Source organism: Nerophis lumbriciformis, linkage group LG07, assembly GCF_033978685.3.
Source record: "Nerophis lumbriciformis linkage group LG07, RoL_Nlum_v2.1, whole genome shotgun sequence".
Lineage (NCBI taxonomy): Eukaryota > Metazoa > Chordata > Actinopteri > Syngnathiformes > Syngnathidae > Nerophis > Nerophis lumbriciformis.
In genome coordinates this window covers 40,412,724-40,433,758 of record NC_084554.2, presented here as the reverse complement: position 1 = coordinate 40,433,758, position 21,035 = coordinate 40,412,724, and the positions used below count along the sequence as shown (strand labels likewise).

General features: G+C 40.6%; 1 protein-coding gene across 3 annotated transcripts in view; it reads right to left on the bottom strand.

Moving 5' to 3' along the window:
• The window catches only part of LOC133609500 (A-type potassium channel modulatory protein DPP6-like), a 464,599-nt gene that overhangs the window by 124,226 nt on the left and 319,338 nt on the right, over positions 1-21,035 (bottom strand). For all 3 annotated transcript variants that reach the window (XM_061965112.1, XM_061965111.1, XM_061965113.1), the window contains exon 2: positions 12,110-12,224. In XM_061965112.1, the coding sequence (XP_061821096.1) occupies positions 12,110-12,224 (115 nt within the window). The remainder of the gene's footprint in view (positions 1-12,109; positions 12,225-21,035) is intronic.

Here is a 21,035-nt window from a genome sequence, read left to right as displayed (position 1 = left end):
GAGTTGTTGACGTTTACTTTCACAGCGTGCTCATAACCTCATCCTTAGCTGCCGGCGTGACGACATGCAACAACACTTTTCGGGGCTATCCCGCAAGCTCGTCACTCCCGTTGCATGCTGGGTAGTGTAGTTGTTATATTCCCTAGCTCAGGGGTCGGCAACCCGCGGCTCTTTAGCGCCACCCTAGTGGCTCTCTTGAGCTTTTTCAAACATGTATGAAAAATGGAAAAAGATGAGTGTAAATTTTTTGTTTGTTTTAATATGGTGTCCGTAGGAGGACAAACATGACGCAAACCTCCCTAATTGTTATAAAACACAGTTTATATTAAACATGCCTCACTGATTCGAGTATTTGGCGAGCGCCGTTTTGTCCTACTAATTTTGGCGGTCCTTGAACTCATCGTAGTTTGTTTACATATATAACTTTCTCCGACTTTCTAGGACGTCTTATATGCCACTTCGTTTTCTGTCTCATTTTGTCCACCAAACCTTTAACGTTGTGCATGAATGCACAAAGGTGAGTTTTGTTGATGTTATTGACTTGTGTGGAGTGCTAATCAGACATATTTGGTCACTGCATGACTGCAAGCTAATCGATGCTAACATGCTATTTAGGCTAGCTATATGTACATATTGCATCATTATGCCTCATTTGTAGGTATATTTGAGGTCATTTAGTTTCCTTTAAGTCATCTTAATTCAATGTATATCTCATGACACACTATCTGTATGTAATATGGCTTTTTGCGGCTCCAGACAGATTTGTTTTTGTATTTTTTGGTCCAATATGGCTCTTTCAACATTTTGTGTTGCCGACCCCTGCCCTAGCTCATAACATCACATTTCCCCCTATAAAGAAATAGTTAACTCAATAAAGTGTATTTCTTTTTTTTAGCTTTAACTTTTCATTTTTTAGCATTGTAACCACATTTGCAAACAACTTTTGTCTTTATAGAAATTTTTTTCAATAAAGAAATAAAGTGCAACAATGTCAAAGCATCATAACAAACAGTTAAGTCAAATAGCAGCAGAAGTGCACTTTTTGGAGAGCTGTATTATTTTCAGTTTTGTGCCCAAGGGACTGATTTTATTTAACACTATATTATTATTTATACACCTATAGTGATCAGAGAGACAGGATGTTTTTGTGTTATTGTATATATTTGTTTTTCTGAAAAATCCCACTTAATATACTTTGGGTAACAACAGTCAATATTTATTTATTTTATTTTATTTTTTTAGGGGGGTAACAGTCAATATTTATTTATTTATTAATTATTTTTTTCTTACATAAAAAAATTGAGCTTTTGTTAAACCAAATATTGTGTGTTTTTTTCCATATACAACAACCTATCTGGACTCGATAAGAGAATCGATAAAGAATCGGTTCGATAAGAGGATTCGGTAACAGGCTCGAACTCGATTATTTCTTATCAAACATCATCCCTACTCATAACTAATACTGATAGTTTATTGCCTTTTGAACGAGGACAATCAAAAACCAAAAGTTAAAACCAAAGATACTTTTGGGCAAAAGCCTCCCCAATCAGTGAAGCGGTTTAATAAGGTTTTACAATTTCAAGCAGACTTTAGCTCCTCTTGACGCGCTGACACAAAGACGTGAAAGAGGACAAACGAAGACACACAACTCCAAGGCGGCGTGTGTTTGTCATATTGTGCCAAACAGATGGACGCGCCCCAGCTAATCCCCACGTTCTCACAGACGTCTTAGCGGGAAGACAAACACCTTCTGAAGGCAGCTGTTTGCCCGGCGCTAAATTATCTATAGCAGCGAGTGGCGTCAGATGGCGTGGTTCAAAGGATAAATGTTTTTTTTTTTTTTTACAGTGACTTACGATAACCAGATGTACGGATTAAACGCTGACTCGGACAGAACGGGCGGCGTTATCTTCGATTTTTTTCCCCAAAAGTGTATAAATAGCACAAAGCAAATCCCCTTTTCTTTGGCAAAGTTCTCTTCTTTATCTGGCCCCGTTTAAAGTGTCAGCAGTTTATATATGCTAATGCACGCTGACCTCCTTTCGATACGACGGGGAGAGAGAGCGGCCCACCTGGCAGCGCTTTGAAAGACGACTTAAGTGTCTTAATGTGACAAAGACAAAGACGAGGAAGCGTGTGTGGGGTCAGCGGCGTAATCAAGACCTTCTCAGGCGGTAATGGACAACGCCACAGGAAGAACCTCGGCGGTACCGTGTTATCCGCAACCATTTGTACGACATTATGTCTTCTCAGGATTCCACTTTAGAGTAGTCAGTGTACAGCAGGGGTGTCAAACTCATTTTAGCTCAGGGGCCGCATGGAGGAAAATCTGCACACGCGGGCCGGACTATTAAAATCATGGCATTAAAACTAAAAAATAAAGACAACTTCAGATTGTTTTATTTGTCTTACTTTGGCCAAGAATAGAACAAACACATTCTGAAAATATTACGATAAAAATATAGAAAAAAATACCGGCAGTGGTAAAGTTTAGACCCATGAAGGAAAGAAGAAGGTGAATGAATGTTTATAACTGCTGACCTGCTCAGTGGCCTTGTGGTTAGAGTGTCTGCCCTGAGAGCGGTAGGTCCATCCATCCATCCATCCATCTTCTTCCGCTTATCCGAGGTCGGGTCGCGGGGGCAGCAGCCTAAGCAGGGAAGCCCAGACTTCCCTCTCCCCAGCCACTTCGTCCAGCTCTTCCCGGGGGATCCCGAGGCGTTCCCAGGCCAGCCGGGAGACATAGTCTTCCCAACGTGTCGTGGGTCTTCCCCGTGGCCTCGTACCGGTCGGACGTGCCCTAAACACCTCCCTAGGGAGGCGATCAGGTGGCATCCTGACCAGATGCCCGAACCACCTCATCTGGCTCCTCTCGATGTGGAGGAGCAGCGGCTTTACTTTGAGCTCCCCCCGGATGACAGAGCTTCTCACCCTATCTCTAAGGGAGAGCCCCGCCACCCGGCGGAGGAAACTCATTTCGGCCGCTTGTACCCGTGATCTTGTCCTTTCGGTCATAACCCAAAGCTCATGACCATAGGTGAGGATGGGAACGTAGATCGACCGGTAAATTGAGAGCTTTGCCTTCCTGCTCAGCTCCTTCTTCACCACAACGGATCGATACAGCGTCCGCATTACTGAAGACGCCGCACCGATCCGCCTGTCAATCTCACAATCCACTCTTCCCTCACTCGTGAACAAGACTCCGAGGTACTTGAACTCCTCCACTTGGGGCAGGGTCTCCTCCCCAACCCGGAGATGGCACTCCACCCTTTTCCGGGCGAGAACCATGGACTCAGACTTGGAGGTGCTGATTCTCATCCCAGTCGCTTCACACTCGGCTGCGAACCGATCCAGCGAGAGCTGAAGATCCTGGCCAGATGAAGCCATCAGGACCACATCATCTGCAAAAAGCAGAGACCTAATCCTGCAGCCACCAAACCGGATCCCCTCAACGCCTTGACTGCGCCTAGAAATTCTGTCCATAAAAGTTATGAACAGAATCGGTGACAAAGGGCAGCCTTGGCGGAGTCCAACCCTCACTGGAAACTTGTCCGACTTACTGCCAACAATGCGGACCAAGCTCTGACACTGATCATACAGGGAGCGGACCGCCAAAATCAGACAGTCCGATACCCCATACTCTCTGAGCACTCCCCACAGGACTTCCCGGGGTACACGGTCGAATGCCTTCTCCAAGTCCACAAAGCACATGTAGACTGGTTGGGCAAACTCCCATGCACCCTCAAGGACCCTGCCGAGAGTATAGAGCTGGTCCACAGTTCCACGACCAGGACGAAAACCACACTGTTCTTCCTGAATCCGAGGTTCGACTATCCGGCGTAGCCTCCTCTCCAGTACACCTGAATAGACCTTACCGGTATGTCGTGAGTTCAAACCCCGGGATGGTTTCGTAAGTAAGAATTGTAATATTGTAAAACTTACAACTAGGGATGTCCGATAATGGCTTTTTGCCGATATGCAATATTCCGATATTGACCAAACCCTTAATTACCGACACCGATATCAACCGATACCGATAACAACCGATACCTAATTTGGACAACCAGGTATGGTGAAGATAAGGTCCTTTTTAAAAATAAAAATAAAAATAAGATAAATAAATTAAAAACATTTTCTTGAATAAAAAAGAAAGTAAAACAATATAAAAACAGTTTCATAGAAACTAGTAATTAATGAAAATGAGTAAAATTAACTGTTAAAGGTTAGTACTATTAGTGGACCAGCAGCACGCACAATCATGTATCCCTTGCAGACTGTATTGATATATATTGATATATAATGTAGGAACCAGAATATTAATAACAGAAAGAAACAACCCTTTTGTGTGAATGAGTGTGAATGAGTGTAAATGGGGGAGGGAGGTTTTTTGGATTGGTGCAATAATTGTAAGTGTATCTTGTGTTTTTTATGTTGATTTAATAAAAAAATTAAAAAAACGATACCGATAATAAAATAACCGATACCGATAATTTCCGATATTACATTCTAAAGCATTTATCGGCCGATATTATCGGACATCTCTACTTACAACCGTTGCTTGGATTGATGAATGAAGAACCCATTCAAGTCAAAGAGCTATGGACGGTTAGAAAACGTAATGGCACTTCTACTTCCGGTTTGGACAGAAGGCGCTGCCGTCCAAACGATGCCGCCATAGCACAAACAATAACACGCCTTTTCAGCGTATTTGCTTGTTTTTATTTGGAAAACTATTTGCATTATGGCCGTCAGCAAAGAAAAATCTATAAATTAGCCGCACCGTTTTATAAGCGTGTGCAAAGCGTGGGGGGAAAAAAGTAGCGGCTTGTAGTCTGGAATTTACGGTAAATAAAAATAACAAAATATCGACCCGGGGATGTCCAAACCTTTTGGTGCAACGCATCACTTTTTTTTTTTTTTTAAGAAAAGGGTAAAAAATACGGGTTTCTATATAATGTGATCTGTATTTTATGGACCCCAATGCCTATAACCTGCTCAGTCGCCTTGTGGTTAGACTGTCTGCCCTGAGATTGGTAGGTCGTGAGTTCAAACCCCTGGCCGAGTCATACCAAAGACTATAAAAAAGGGACCCATTACCTCCCTGCTTGGCACTCAGCATCAAGGGTTGGAATTGGGGGTTAAATCACCAAAAAAACGTGAAGTGAAGTGAATTTTATTTATATAGCGCTTTTCTCTAGTGACTCAAAGCGCTTTACATAGTGAAACCCAATATCTAAGTTACATATAAACCAGTGTGGGTGGCACTGGGAGCAGGTGGGTAAAGTGTCTTGCCCAAGGACACAACAGCAGTGACTAGGATGACGGAAGCGGGGATCGAACCTGGAACCCTCAAGTTGCTGGCATGGCCGCTCTACCAATCGTGCTCTACCGATTCCTGAGCGCGGCCACCGATGCTTCTGACTGCTCCCCTCTATTATGTTATGTAGAACGGAGGCAAGTGCGTTTTATTGATTTTATTGAGGTACCTTGACGAGATCCTGAGGCCCATTTTTGTGCCATTCCCCCATGTTGCAGCATGGCAATGCACGGCCCCATGTTGCAAGGATCTGCACACAATTCCTGGAAGCTGAAAACATCCCAGTCCTTGCATGGCCAGCATACTCAGCGGACATGTCATCCATTGAGCATGTTTGGGATGCTGTGGATCGGCGTATACGACCGCGTGTTCCAGTTCCAGCAACTTGGAACAGCCATTGAAGAGGAGTGGACCAACATTCCATAAGCCATACTTGCCAACCCTCCCGGATTTTCCGGGAGACTCCCGAAATTCAGCGCCTCTCCCGAAAACCTTCCGGGACAAATTTTCTCCCGAAAATCTCCCGAAATTCAGGCGGACCTGAGTGACGTGTCGACAGCCTGTTTTCATGTCCGCTTTCCCACAATATAAACAGCGTGCCTGCCCAATCACGTTATAACTGTAGAATGATGGAGGGCGAGTTCTTGGTTTCTTATGTGGGTTTATTGTTAGGCAGTTTCATTAACGTCCTCCCAGCGCGATAACAACACACAACAACAGCAGTCACGTTTTCGTCTACCATAAAGCAGTTCGTCTGCCGTAAACAGCAATGTGGTGACACTCTTAAACAGGACAATACTGCCATCTACTGTACATGCATATGTGACAATAACATGTAGGGCTTTTAGAGAGTGCAGTGCACAACTGCGCACACAACAAGGAGATGAAGCAGAATGCATCATCAGAGAGGGTGTTCAGCATGGTTAGAAAAATAGTGACGGAGAATAGAACAAGGATGGACAATTCAACCCGTAACTCAACAATGAGTAGATGAGTGTTATGTGTGTGTATATGTGTAAATAAATGAACACTGAAATTCAAGTATTTCTCTTATTTTTATATACATATAATAAAATATATATATATATATATAGCTAGAATTCACTGAAAGTCAAGTATTTCTTATATATATATATATATATATATATATATATATATATATATATATATATATATATATATATGAAATACTTGACTTGGTGAATTCTAGCTGTAAATATACTCCTCCCCTCTTAACCACGCCCCCCAACCACGCCCCTCTGACCCCCCCTCCCCCCCCACCTCCCGAAATCGGAGGTCTCAAGGTTGGCATGTATGCCATAAGCCACAATCAACAACCTGATCAACTCTATGTGAAGGAGATGTGTTGCACTGTGTGAGGCAAATGGTGGTCACACCAGATACTGACTGCTTTTCTGACCCTCCCAGACCCCCAATAAAGCAAAACGGCACATTTCAGAGTAGCTTTTGTTTGTGGGCAGCCTAAGGCACACCTGTGCAAAAAGCAAATAAGAAATGCTCACTAACACAGATTTTGTGAACAAAATTTGAGAGGAATAGGTCTTTTGTGTACGGTAAACGTTTTACATCTCTGACTTCAACTCATAAAAAATGGGAACAAAAATAAAAGTATTGTGTTTAAACTTTTGTTTAGTATAGATTTACCGACTGAAGTATCGACCAAACAATGATAACACACCTGTTATCGTTACTGTCAATATTTGTACTAATCCTGTGTTCATTTAGGAGCTGGAGCTTGCAGTTAGTGTTCACTCGCTTGTCGCTGTCATTTTTGCTGACACAGCTAAAATGTGTCATCAACATACTGTCTCGCCCTGCTTGACAATTGGACATTTTGTGTTTGTTATCGTTGTTTCTGCCACAGTTTTCTGTTACGTGCCTTTTGGTGTTCTTGTAGTACCTAGTGTCTTTCGGAGACAGGTGTCTGGAATGATGAATTGGCAGTCAGCACAATATATCTCTGGGAGACGGCATGGTGATGCCAGTTGATTATTCTACTTTTGCTTGTTACTTTCCCGCCTGGACATTTCTTCAGCATTCCGCTCATGCCGCTGCATGATAAGTTGCCGTTCTTGTCGCCAGGTTCTGTTCATTTGTAGCACACATTTTTGCTTCCACCTTTCATTGTGACTTTTGCGTTTTTGTACCTTATAGTCCAGCCGCTCTTTGTGAACCACAGCCAACAATAAAGGACTTTGTTGATCATGTCAAGCAGCATGCCACTGCACCTGGGGGGTCATGCCTCACGCTCATACATTATCACCATATATACCAAATGTATATCATTTATGTTGTCTATATTGTGCAACACTAAGTAGACTTTGCATTATAAGGAGTTAAATGGCAGTAGTGTATAGACCAGTGGTTCTCAACCTTTTTTAAGCCCTGTGAACATTTTTTTAATTCAAGTACCCCCTAATCAGAGCAAAGCATTTTTGGTTGAAAAAAAAAGATAAAGAAGTAAAATACAGCACTATGTCATCAATTTCTGATTTATTAAATTGTATAACAGTGCAAATTATTGCTCATTTGTAGTGGTCTTTCACGAACTATTTTGAAAAAAAGATATAAACTTGTTGAAAAATAAACAAGTGATTCAATTACAAACCCCGTTTCCATATGAGTTGGGAAATTGTGTCAGATGTAAATATAAACGAAATACAATGATTTGCAAATCATTTTCAACCCATATTCAGTTGAATATGCTACAAAGACAACATATTTGATTTTTTTTTGTTGCAAATAATCATTAACTTTAGAATTTGATGCCAGCAACATGTGACAAAGAAGTTGGGAAAGGTGGCAATAAATACTGATAAAGTTGAGGAATGCTCATCAAACACTTATTTGGAACATCCCACAGGCGAACAGGCAAATTTGGAACAGGTGGGTGCCATGATTGGGTATAAAAGTAGATTCCATGAAATGCTCAGTCATTCACAAACAAAGATGGGGCGAGGGTCACCACTTTGTCAACAAATGCGTGAGCAAATTGTTGAACAGCTTAAGAAAAACCTTTCTCAACCAGCTATTGCAAGGAATTTAGGGATTTCACCATCTACGGTCCGTAATATCATCAAAGGGTTCAGAGAATCTGGAGAAATCACTGCACGTAAGCAGCTAAGCCCGTGACCTTCGATCCCTCAGGCTGTACTGCATCAACAAGTGACATCAGTGTGTAAAGGATATCACCACATGGGCTCAGGAACACTTCAGAAACCCACTGTCAGTAACTACAGTTGGTCGCTACATCTGTAAGTGCAAGTTAAAACTTTCCTATGCAAGGCGAAAACCGTTTATCAACAACACCCAGAAACGCCGTCGGCTTCGCTGGGCCTGAGCTCATCTAAGATGGACTAATACAAAGTGGAAAAGTGTTCTGTGGTCTGACGAGTCCACATTTCAAATTCTTTTTGGAAACTGTGGACGTCGTGTCCTCCGGACCAAAGAGGAAAAGAACCATCCGGATTGTTATAGGCACAAAGTTGAAAAGCCAGCATCTGTGATGGTATGGGGGTGTATTAGTGCCCAAGACATGGGTAACTTACACATCTGTGAAGGCGCCATTAATGCTGAAAGGTACATACAGGTTTTGGAGCAACATATGTTGCCATCCAAGCAACGTTACCATGGACGCCCCTGCTTATTTCAGCAAGACAATGCCAAGCCATGTGTCACATCAACGTGGCTTCATAGTAAAAGAGTGCGGGTACTAGACTGGCCTGCCTGTAGTCCAGACCCGTCTCCCATTGAAAATGTGTGGCGCATTATGAAGCCTAAAATACCACAACGGAGACCCCTGGACTGTTGAACAACTTAAGCTGTACATCAAGCAAGAATGGGAAAGAATTCCACATGAGAAGCTTAAAAAATGTGTCTCCTCAGTTCCCAAACGTTTACTGAGTGTTGTTAAAAGGAAAGGCCATGTAACACAGTGGTGAACATGCCCTTTCCCAACTACTTTGGCACGTGTTGCAGCCATGAAAAAATAAAGTTTTTGAGTTTGAACATCAAATATGTTGTCTTTGTAGTGCATTCAATTGAATATGGGTTGACAAGGATTTGCAAAGCATTGTATTCCGTTTATATTTACATCTAACACAATTTCCCAACTCATATGGAAACGGGGTTTGTGTAAATAAAGATTTCTACACAGAAGTAATCATCAACTTAAGGTGCCATCTTTGGGGATTGTAATAGAGATCCATCTGGATTCATGAACTTAATTCTAAACACAAAAAATAAATCTTTAACATCAATATTTATGGAACATGTCCACAAACAATCTAGCTGTCAACACTGAATATTGCATTGTTGCATTTCTTTTCACAGTTCTTTTTGACAGACATTTTACTGAGAAACCTGAGCTTGTGCTTCACTGAGTTTATGAACTTACATTCATATTTTGTTTAAGTATTATTCAATAAATATATATATAAAGGATTTTTGAATTGTTGCTATTTTTAGAATATTTAAAAAAAATCTCACGCACCCCTTGGCATACCCCCATTTGAGAACCACTGGTATAGACTACGGTGTGTTGCCTTAGTCAGGAAGCAGTCTTTGCCATTAAGTTAAATGTGCCATTTTTTTTTTTTTTTTTGGTCCAGTCCTACAAAGTGTTTATAATGTAAGTATTAGACTTAGACTTCCTTTTTATTGTCATTCAAATTTGAACTTTACAGCACATATAAGAACAAAATTTCGTTACATAAGCTCATGGTAGTGCAGGATAAAAAAGCAATAAGGTGCATGTATAAATAAATAAATATATATAATTAATATATATAAAATAAATAAATATATATAAATATATATAAATAAATAAATAGATTACTGTACAGATAAATATATTGCACTTTTTCACATGCGTCCACGTTTATGGATGTATGTTACCGTATTTTTCGGAGTATAAGTCGCACCTGCCGAAAATGAAGGAAAAAAACATATATAAGTCGCACTGGAGCCCAGTCAAACTATGAAAAAAACTGCGACATAGTCCGAAAAATACGGTATATTGTCTTTTTTATTCCAGCGAGTAAATAACTTATAACACAGCACAATTTAGTGGTACTTTTTATTATTGTAAATTCCGAACTATAAGATTAAAGGCCTCACCTTTTCTCCTCCAAACATATTGAAGGGTATTGTGGCCAAACAGCTCAATTTTTGTTTCATCTGACACCACATGGACAAAGATAAGACCTTCTGGAGGAAAGTTCTGTGGTCAGATGAAACAAAAATTGAGCTCTTCGGCCACAATACCCTTCAGTATGTTTGGAGAAGAAAAGGAACACCATTCCTACCGTCTGTCATGTCTGTGTGATCATGTTTTGTTTTAGTCATGTTCGGTTTTGTTTTTGGACTTTTTGTGCACTTTTGTTTGTTTTGTCACCATAGCAACCATTAGTTTTCACCTGTCACGTCACGCACCTGTTTTCACTAATCATGTCTGTAGTATTTAAGTTCATTGTTTTCAGTTTGTCTGTCTGGCGACATCCCGCATTTATGCTCTGCACATTCCTGACACTTGTTTTCATGTCCATCGTTCATGCTGCTCCTTTAGTCCATGCCAAGTAAGTTTTTGTTTATTAATGCCACAGTTAGTGTGTTTCATTGTTCACAGTTTCTGCCTTTGTGCTATAGTCTTTTTAGTTTCATAGTTTGTTCTCCGCCACTGTGCACGCCTTTTGTTTGCTTTTTTTTTTGTCCTTTGTTAGTGTAAAAAATAAAAATATGTACTCACATTCCCGTCTCGCCCAAGCCAACTTTCCGTTGCCTTCTGGAAAAACTAAACCCAAGGACCAAGTCATGACATTAATGCGGGATGTCGCCAGACAGACAAACTGAAAACAATGAACTTAAATACTACAGACATGATTAGTGAAAGCAGGTGCGTGACTCAAAACGTGAAACAGGTGCGTGACGTGACAGGTGAAAACTAATGGTTGCTATGGTGACAAAACAAACAAAAGTGCACAAAAAGTCCAAAAACAAAACCGAACATGACTAAAACAAAACATGATCACACAGACATGACACAGTCAAGCATGGTGGTGGTAGTATTATGCTCTGGGCCTGTTTTGCTGCCAATGGAACTGGTGCTTTACAGAGAGTAAATTGGACAATGAAATAGGAGGACTACCTCCAAATTCTTCAGGACAACCTAAAATCATCAGCCAGGAGGTTGGGTCTTGGGCGCAGTTGGGTGTTTTAACAGGACAATAACCCCAAACACACGTCAAAAGTAGTAAAGGAATGGCTAAACCAGGCTACAATTAAGGTTTTAGAATGGCCTTCCCAAAGTCCTGACTTAAGCGTGTGGACAATGCTGAAGAAACAAGTCCATGTCAGAAAAACAACACATTTAGCTGAACTGCACCAATTTTGTCAAGAGGAGTGGTCAAAAATTCAACCGTACGTATACTTTTGACTCAGCAGATTTGGTCACATTTTCAGTAGACCCATAATAAATTCATAAAAGAACCAAACTTCATGAATGTTTTTTGTGACCAACAAGTATGTGCTCCAATCACTCTATCACAAAAAAATAAGAGTTGTAGAAATGATTGGAAACTCAAGACAGCCGTGACATTATGTACTTTACACGTGTATGTAAACATTTGACCACGACTGTATATAATTAGGAGGCGGCATATTAAAAGTATGTAACAGAAAGATGCGGCCAAAAGGATGGCGGCATCTTTTGCATTGCATTGTGCCACCATTGATCGCCACACCCCTGATAGTAACGTTGTGTGCGGCGAGTACCTGGCGTCAACAGGATGACAGAGGTGACGATCAGCGAGCAGATGACCAGAATGACAAGGAGGGCGATCGCTATTCCCTTCCAGTTCCTCTGCGGCGGGTTGCTGCCCACCAGCTCCTGCGGGGACGAGAGAGACATAGACTGATGCTTTGGGGAAGTCAATCAGGGCGCAATTTGTGCGGCGATGAAGACAGGATGACAGAAAATTGAAAGGAGCAGTGTGTGGGAAATAAGAAATACGAGATCATCGCTCGACGTGTAATGAGATGATGCACAATATTGAGGGGGGGGGGGGGGGGGGGGGAAATGGGGGGTGTCACAGAATGACTTCAAGGAGAAGCAAGAGGAGGAATGAATTTTCCTAATGATCCAAACACGAGCACGCCAACACCCGAACACAACCTGTGACACATCTGTTCATTGAACGCCTCGCAGCAAAGGTGTGGAACGAAGGAGGTCCGATGTGAGAAACAACCTTGAGGAGGCTTTGTGTGTGTGTGTGTGTGTGTGTGTGTGTGTGTGTGTGTGTGTGTGTGTGTGTGTGTGTGTGTGTGTGCGTGTGTGTGTGACTGCAGCACATTCATTAACTTCAAGGCAAAGCTACATCAGCATTGCAACAGAACGCCGCATGTTTTCACAAGCCTTTTGTACAAATTACGATAACGTAAACTGACTTTTGTTTGGATTACATAAAAGATTACTTGGAGGCTTTGTAGTTAACAAAAAAAAGGAGACTTTATGTGTGGCGCTGCCTGGCTCGAAGGCTGATTAGACGCAAAATAACAAGGCAATAAAGTTAAAGTACCAATGATTGTCTCACACACACTAGGTGTGGCGAAATTATTCTCTGCATTTGACCCCATCACCCTTGATCACCCCCTGGGAGGTGAGGGGAGCAGTGAGCAGTAGCAGTGGCCGTGCCCGGGAATCATTTTTGGTGATTTCACCCCCAATTTCAACCCTTGATGCTGAGTGCCAAGCAGGGAGGTAAGCCAAATGTAGCCCGTTTTTATGTATAAATATAAAAATAAAAATAAATATTGTTTTTGTCATACTGATTATTAGTTCAAACCGATATTTGGAGGGAATATTATTGCAGTAAAATGTATTTAAACATGAATAGTATACGTCAGGTTGTATAATCACTCTCCATACAGCAATAGATGATATCTGTCTATTACCTAATGTTAGCTACCTCTCTTTGTTTATAATGTATATTTTCTGCTGGATCTACTTTCTATATATATTGTATATATTATATAAAAAATATAATATCAGTATATGTTAAATACTGTATATATAAAAAGTAAATATTAAATATGTTATATTGCTATTATGGTACATTTTTAGTCTACTTTATACCTGCATTATTCTTTCCATCCTCACCCTTTCTATCCTTTGTAACTGAGCAACTGTGTGGAACAATTTCCCTTGGGGATCAATAAAGTTTGTCTCAGTCTAAGTCAGTAAACAGCTGGACAAGGCTTTAAGTTGTTTTTTAACATTAATTTTTAGCAGCGACATAATGTTTTATGCGGCGATAATGTTGTGTTTAATTTAGCAGCAAAACAACATCAGGGGATTTCACAAATGCCTTTATTACGTGTGTCCACAGCAGGGGAAGAATTCATAAAGCCCCATTCCTGGGTGGAGGGTTAAATATTTTGCAATGCATTCTGCTGAAAATGATGGAAAGCGTCACTCTACATAGCAACTGACCCTGAGGTCAAAGTTGGAATAGCCACAGAACCCATTTTAAGATATTCCACACTCTACTGCCATCTGGCGGCGAAATTGGATAGTGCACCTCCCAATTCCCATATTGTCACGTTTCACGTGTCAGGTAAATCGCGACAAATGGGGCCATATGAATCCCCTTCTCACTGTAGCCTGTTTTTATGTATGAATATAAAAAAATCAGAGATCGACAGAAATGTTTTTTTTTTCAGGGGCGATACAGATGTCGATTATGTGTATTAAATGAGGCCGATAATCGATATTTGGAGCCGATATGAATTTGAAGTAAAAGGGAAAATTGGTTCAAATATGGGATTTCTCTATAATAACAATAACTTGCCATCTACTCAGTTTTATACAATGGAATAGCAGATTTATATATATATATATATATATATATATATATATATATATATATATATATATATATATATATATATATATATATATATAATTTATACATGGTAAGGTTTCCTCGTGAGAAATATTGCAAACATTTAAATAAAATTAATTCTGGGCTCATTTTTCAAGCTGGCTGACATCATTTCAAAGTATGAGAATGTCTGAGCTGGTGCCTACTCTTCTTTAATATTAGTCAAAATATTAACACAATGTTTGAATTTTTGGCAGAGATATCTTTTCTGTTGTCTATCCATCTCTGTCTCGTTGATATTTGATCGAATCGCGGAACGTGGAACTCGCTCCATTAATGATCACACGCTCCGAGTGTTGCCAAGGCTTGTCTAGGGTACGAGTCGAGAAATTGGAACCGGGAAGACGCCAGGGAAGGACAACAACTGGATTTTCCTGCAAAAAATTGGAGTTTTGACTGAAAAGCAGAGGAGACACTGTGGGGGGCAAAGTTCCCTGTAACTTTTCAGGTGTCTGAGCAAACGCGAAAACTTCCTGAGCATTCAGTGAAGCACATGTGAGAAGCATCAGACGTGCACACTGTGACCATAGCAGCAGCACATCAGTCATTTTCATGCGATTATTTTCCAATACAAGTGATTTGGACCACTAACAATAAAAATAACAACAAAAATCTTGCTTTTCATGAGCAATGTACTAGTATTGTATGTCTGGGTGGGGGTCCTACTTTGGAAATAATTTTTACTTTTTTCAGAGATCCCATTTAGTTCCCCTTAAAACATTCTCATATAGCACAATGAGATGTAAGCATTGGAAAAAGTGCACATTCCTGTAACTTTGTGTTTATTTTTTTATTAGCATTTCTGTAATCTATTAACAGCATTTCATTATTAATATCCATTAAATAACATTCTTAATAAATGACAGTAGAATAAGTACACCTGGCCTGGGAACGCCACAGGGTCCCCCGGGAGGAGCTGGACGAAGTGGCTGGGGAGAGGGAAGTCTGGGCTTCCCTACTTAGGCTGCTGCCCCCGCGACCCGACCTCGGATAAGCGGAAGAAGATGGATAGATGGATGGATGACTGAGGAGTCATAGTGTATTGACATAGCATTTACTCTTTGTGTGGTGTTGGAGTTGTTTGACTTTTTGTGTGGCCTTAAACGCATCAGTGGCTAAGTGCCAAATCCCACTGAAAAAATAGTTATGTTTATTTTGTTTAGAATTCGGATTTAATTTTGTGTGCGGCAAAGATTTGCTGTGCGCAGGGGTGCGCGTGCACCTTAAAGGGAACGTTGGTGAGGGTGGTATGTGGCTGCGTGAGCGATGCGTTGAAAAAAAAAAAAAAAAGATATTTTCTCAAGGATGGCAAATGTCTGGTGCTTGAGCAGTGGTATCACTATGTACTTTATTTTTTTAAATATTAAATACTGGTATCGGATGTTTTTATATTGTATTTGCCGATGTAGTTCTGTTGTACTTGTAAAATAAAAAAGGTAGATGCAGATATGTCACAATGCCAAATATCGGCCAATCTCTAAAAAATATAGCTTTTGGCACTATTTCTCTTCATTTGTTTATAATTTTTTTAAGTGGAGCAACCCAAACGTCACTAACATGCATACATGCAAGTGTAGACATTTAAACATCCTCATTACATATTTTCTACAGTAATTGCTGATCTAGTGCTCATGTGACCGTTTCAATTGGCCCCTGGGAGGCCAAACTCTCTATAGAGCATGATTAACTTCCTAATTAGTTTATAGAAGATAAAGAAGAGGGTGAAGCGAGACACTAATGAGAACACGCCGAGTGGCTGGGCGAGCAAGCGGACCTCTGGGTGACCCTCAATCCCACACACTTTATTGAAAAAATGGTCAATATTATGTCCATTAATCACCTCAGAAACTTGTTATGATTAAAAGGCAGTGCAACACAAAGGGACACAGAGAGGAAACTTGGGGGTGGACTAGTAGAGCCGCCATGAAGTGCGTTTGCCTGCCACATACCGTATTTTCCGGACTATAAGGCGCACTTAAAATCCTTTTTTCCCCCCCTCAAAACTCGAAAGTGCGCCTTGTAACCCTGCGCCTAATGTAGGGAATACGTTTGGTTGAGCTTACTCACCTCGAAGCCATTTTATTTGGTACATGGTGTAATGATAAGTGTGACCAGTAGATGGCAGTCAAACATAAGAGATAAGTGTAGACAGCACTAGGATGGCAATATGTATCAAGTAAACAACACAGACATTTTAAATGCTCCGTTGAAAATATGGAACATTACACACGGCGCTCCAAAATATATCAGAATGTTTTGATATGAGTCGGTAAGCTATGAAGCCGCACCGCTTGAATAATTGTCGGCGCATTAAACATACAAGTATTATTATGGTCATAAGCGCCGATCTACATTTCTGCCAGTGGGTGCTTGGTGTGTGTGTATTAAAAAAAAAAAAAATAGACGTTCAGCGAAGTTAATATCCCATATGATTTGTGGCTTTATTACTTTGTAAAACGGACCAAACTCGCCACAAAGTTAATTACAACAAGATTGATTTTTCAAAAATTATTTCAAAAATTTAAAATCGCCATCAATCTCACGTGGTTGCTCGGCATTGTCCGTGGGTGCTCGGGCCCCGAAGCACCCACGGGATCGGCGCCTATGATTATGGTGTGTGTATAAGGTAAGACATATTATATGGCGTTTTGTTTCGCAATATTATGCAAAAGCAACTTTTCTTACCTTCTGGTGCCTGCTGATCTGTATTTGGGATCTGCATAAGTTCTAAAAAATTGCTTGTGTCCCCAAGTCGATAAGGTTCTTCTTTTTTCTCTATTGTCCTGTTATGTGACATTAATCCTCCGCTGTTGCCATTTCTAATATAAAGTAGTGTAAAGTTCTTACTTATATCTGTCAGTAAACTCGCCATGAAAGCGCTAAAACATACCGGTGTAGTGAGTTATATTATTCACCCAAGGGACTTTAGTTATTAGAGAGTTCCGGTCGGACGGTCAACGCTTATAAATTTGTCCCACGGACCGGGGGGGCACGGTGCAGTGTCTTTTTTTTGTTTTTTTGTCATAAAAAAATACAATCATGTGTGCTTATGGACTGTATCCCTGCAGACTGTATTGATCTATATTGATATATAATGTAGGAACCAGAATATTAATAACAGAAAGAAACAACCCTTTTGTGCGAATGAGTGTGATTGCGTGTAAATGGAGGAGGAACGTTTTTGGGATTGGTGCACTAATTGTAAGTGTATCTTATGTTTTTTATGTTGATTTAATTAAAAAAAATAAAAATAAAAACTTTTTTTTATTTTATTTTTTTTATTATTTCTTGTGCGGCCCGGTACCAATCGATACACGGACCGGTGGTTGGGGACCACTGGCCTACACCACTCCAGAGTTTGCAGGTCTGTCTAATAAACTAGTGCTTGCAAGATGTGAATTAAGATAATGTTAACGTGATCCTATTTCAGATGATGACATTCATGACAGCCAGAGTGACCAGGCAGTGTTTGCTCTGTTTATTTTATTTTTTTCTCAAAAAATAAAAGTGAGCTTTTTTTTTGTGTTTTTTTCCATATACAACAACCTATCTGGATTCGATAAGAGAATCGATAAGGAATCGGTTCGATAAGAGGATTCGATAATGGCATCGAAATCGATAATTTCTTAACAAACATCACGTCCGTTGTGTCCTTGAGGAAGACACTTCACCCTTGCTCCTGATGGGTCATGGTTAGGGCCTTGCATGGCAGCTCCCACCATCAGTGTGTGAATGTGTGTGTGAATGGGTGAATGTGGAAATAGTGTCGAAGCGCTTTGAGTACCTTGAAGGTAGAAAAGCGCTATACAAGTATAACCCATTTACCATTTGAAAGGGGAACATTGTCACAATTTCAGAAGGGTTAAAACCATTAAAAATCAGTTCCCAGTGGCTTATTTTATTTTTCGAAGTTTTTTTCAAAATTTTACCCATCACACAATATCCCTAAAAAAAGCTTCAAAGTGCCTGATTTTAACCATCGTTATATACACCCGTCCATTTTCCTGTGACGTCACACAGTGATGCCGATACAAACAAACATGGCGGATAGAACAGCAAATTATAGCGACATTAGCTCGGATTCAGCGGCTTAAGCGATTCAACAGATTACGCATGTATTGAAACGGATGGTTGTAGTGTGGAGGCAGGTAGCGAAAACGAAATTGAAGAAGAAACTGAAGCTATTGAGCCATATCGGTTTGAACCGTATGCAAGCGAAACCGACGAAAACGACACGACAGCCAGCGACACGGGAGAAAGCGAAGACGAATTCGGCGATCGCCTTCTAACCAACGATTGGTATGTGTTTGTTTGGCATTAAAGGAAACTAACAACAATGAACTAGGTTTACAGCATATGAAATACATTTGGCAACAACATGCACTTTGAGAGTGCAGACAGCCCAGTTTTCATCAATTAATATATTCTGTAGACATACCCTCATCCGCTCTCTTTTCCTGGGGGTCTGGCGGCAGATTTCTGTGACTTTATCGTTGGAAATGCATCTGCTTTGAGTGTCGCAGGATATCCACACATTCTTGCCATCTCTGTCGTAGCATAGCTTTCGTCGGTAAAGTGTGCGGAACAAACGTCCAATTTCTTGCCACTTTCGCATCTTTGGGCCACTGGTGCAACTTGAATCCCGTCCCTGTTCGTGTTGTTACACCCTCTGACAACACACCGACGAGACATGATGTCTCCAAGGTACGGAAAACAGTCGAAAAAAACGGAAAATAACAGAGCTGATTTGACTCGGTGTTTGTAATGTGTTTGAGAAAATGGCGGATTGCTTCCCGATGTGACGTCACGTTGTGACGTCATCGCTCCAAGAGCGAATAATTGAAAGGCGTTTAATTCGCCAAAATTCACCCATTTAGAGTTCGGAAATCGGTTAAAAAAATATATGGTCTTTTTTCTGCAACATCAAGGTATATATTGACGCTTACATAGGTCTGGTGATAATGTTCCCCTTTAACTAAAATGTTATTTTCTTTGTGCCCGACAAAAGAAAAGTAGTGAGAATATTTCCATATTAAGAAACTCGACTTCTGCTCCGCCATGATGTCTTGTTAGTAAACACAGACACGCCCACACACACACACACACACACACACACACACACACACACACACACACACACACATACATACACACACACACACACGCACACACACGCACACACACACACACAGCGCGCCTCAAGTGACAGAGGAAGAATCAGAAGGACGACAGCGCAGCTCTCCAATAAAACACACTCAGATCTTCTCACTTTCATAAAAAATAACGTAAAATAACGCAGTAACGCATCATGTAGTAACGGTAACTGAATATAAAAAATAATGGTGATAATGTTCCCCTTTAATGAGCGGCAGTTTGGAAGTAGAGTCATGTTAAAAGTTCCCAACCAGACATGGAACAGCACTCTTCAGTCAAAATTAGTTCCACGGTCCACTCCAGGTCTTTGAGGAGCGTCTTATATCAGCGAAGCGACTAAATGGCATGTAAGCACAACACTACGGCTGACACCTGTGTCTTCAGTCACAACAGGAACAGAGTGATCCTTCCACTCGGTATCTACACAGGTGTGACACAGGCGGCCATGAGCGTACCCGAGCCCAACTCTCACGAGGTTCCGCAGGCGGGCAAATCTCTTTTGTCAGTCTCCACGCATTCATCTTCCTTTACAACGCCGGAACAATGCGGAACCCTTTCTGTCCGTTTCATCACGTTTCCCCGCGGCGAGAGAAGCGACGCGTCTGCAAATGCGATCCGCCCAAGCGCCGCCGATTCGCCTTCATCATTTTACATTAAACACGGACACGAGTGCGAGCGTGACACGTAATGTGCACACTGTGATGAATTGCTCTGCGGAGCTGCGCGCCTCATTGTGTGGACACCAGCTTCTAAAGCGTTGTCCGGAACAAGCCGCAGACAATAGGGACGGCTTTGGCTTGGTCTGCAGAAACACGCGAGCAGGCTTTAAGCGAGGACTAAGATGGCGCTTTGACTGTACGTCTTTACCTTTTCTGGAAAAGACACAGTAATAAATACTCGTGGTTATACCCCACTTTTCATATTATTCAGTCTTTGATGGACATTTTATCCATACTTGCCAACCTTAAGACCTCCGATTTCGGGAGGTGGGGGGAGGGGGTGGGCGTGGTCGGGGTGGGACGGGACGTGGTTAAAAGGGGAGGAGTATATTTACAGCTAGAATTCACCAAGTCAAGTATTTCATATATATATATATATATATATATATATATATATATATATATATATATATATATATATATATAAGAAATACTTGACATTCAGTGATATCTAGCTATATATATATATATATATTTTATTATATATGTATATATATATATATATATATATATATATATATTTTATTATATATATATATATATATATTTATTTTATTATATATGTATATATATATATATTTTATTATATATATATATATATTTTATTTTTTATTTTTTATTATATATATGTATATATATATATATATATAAAATAAATACTTGAATTTCAGTGTTCATTTATTTACACATAACCACATATAACACTCATCTACTCATTGTTGAGTTAAGGGTTGAATTGTCCATCCTTGTTCTATTCTCTGTCACTATTTTTCGAACCATGCTGAACACCCTCTCTGATGATGCATTGATGTGTGGCACGCACAAAAGTGCTTTCATCAAATGCACTAGATGGCAGTATTGTCCTGTTTAAGAGTGTCACAACAT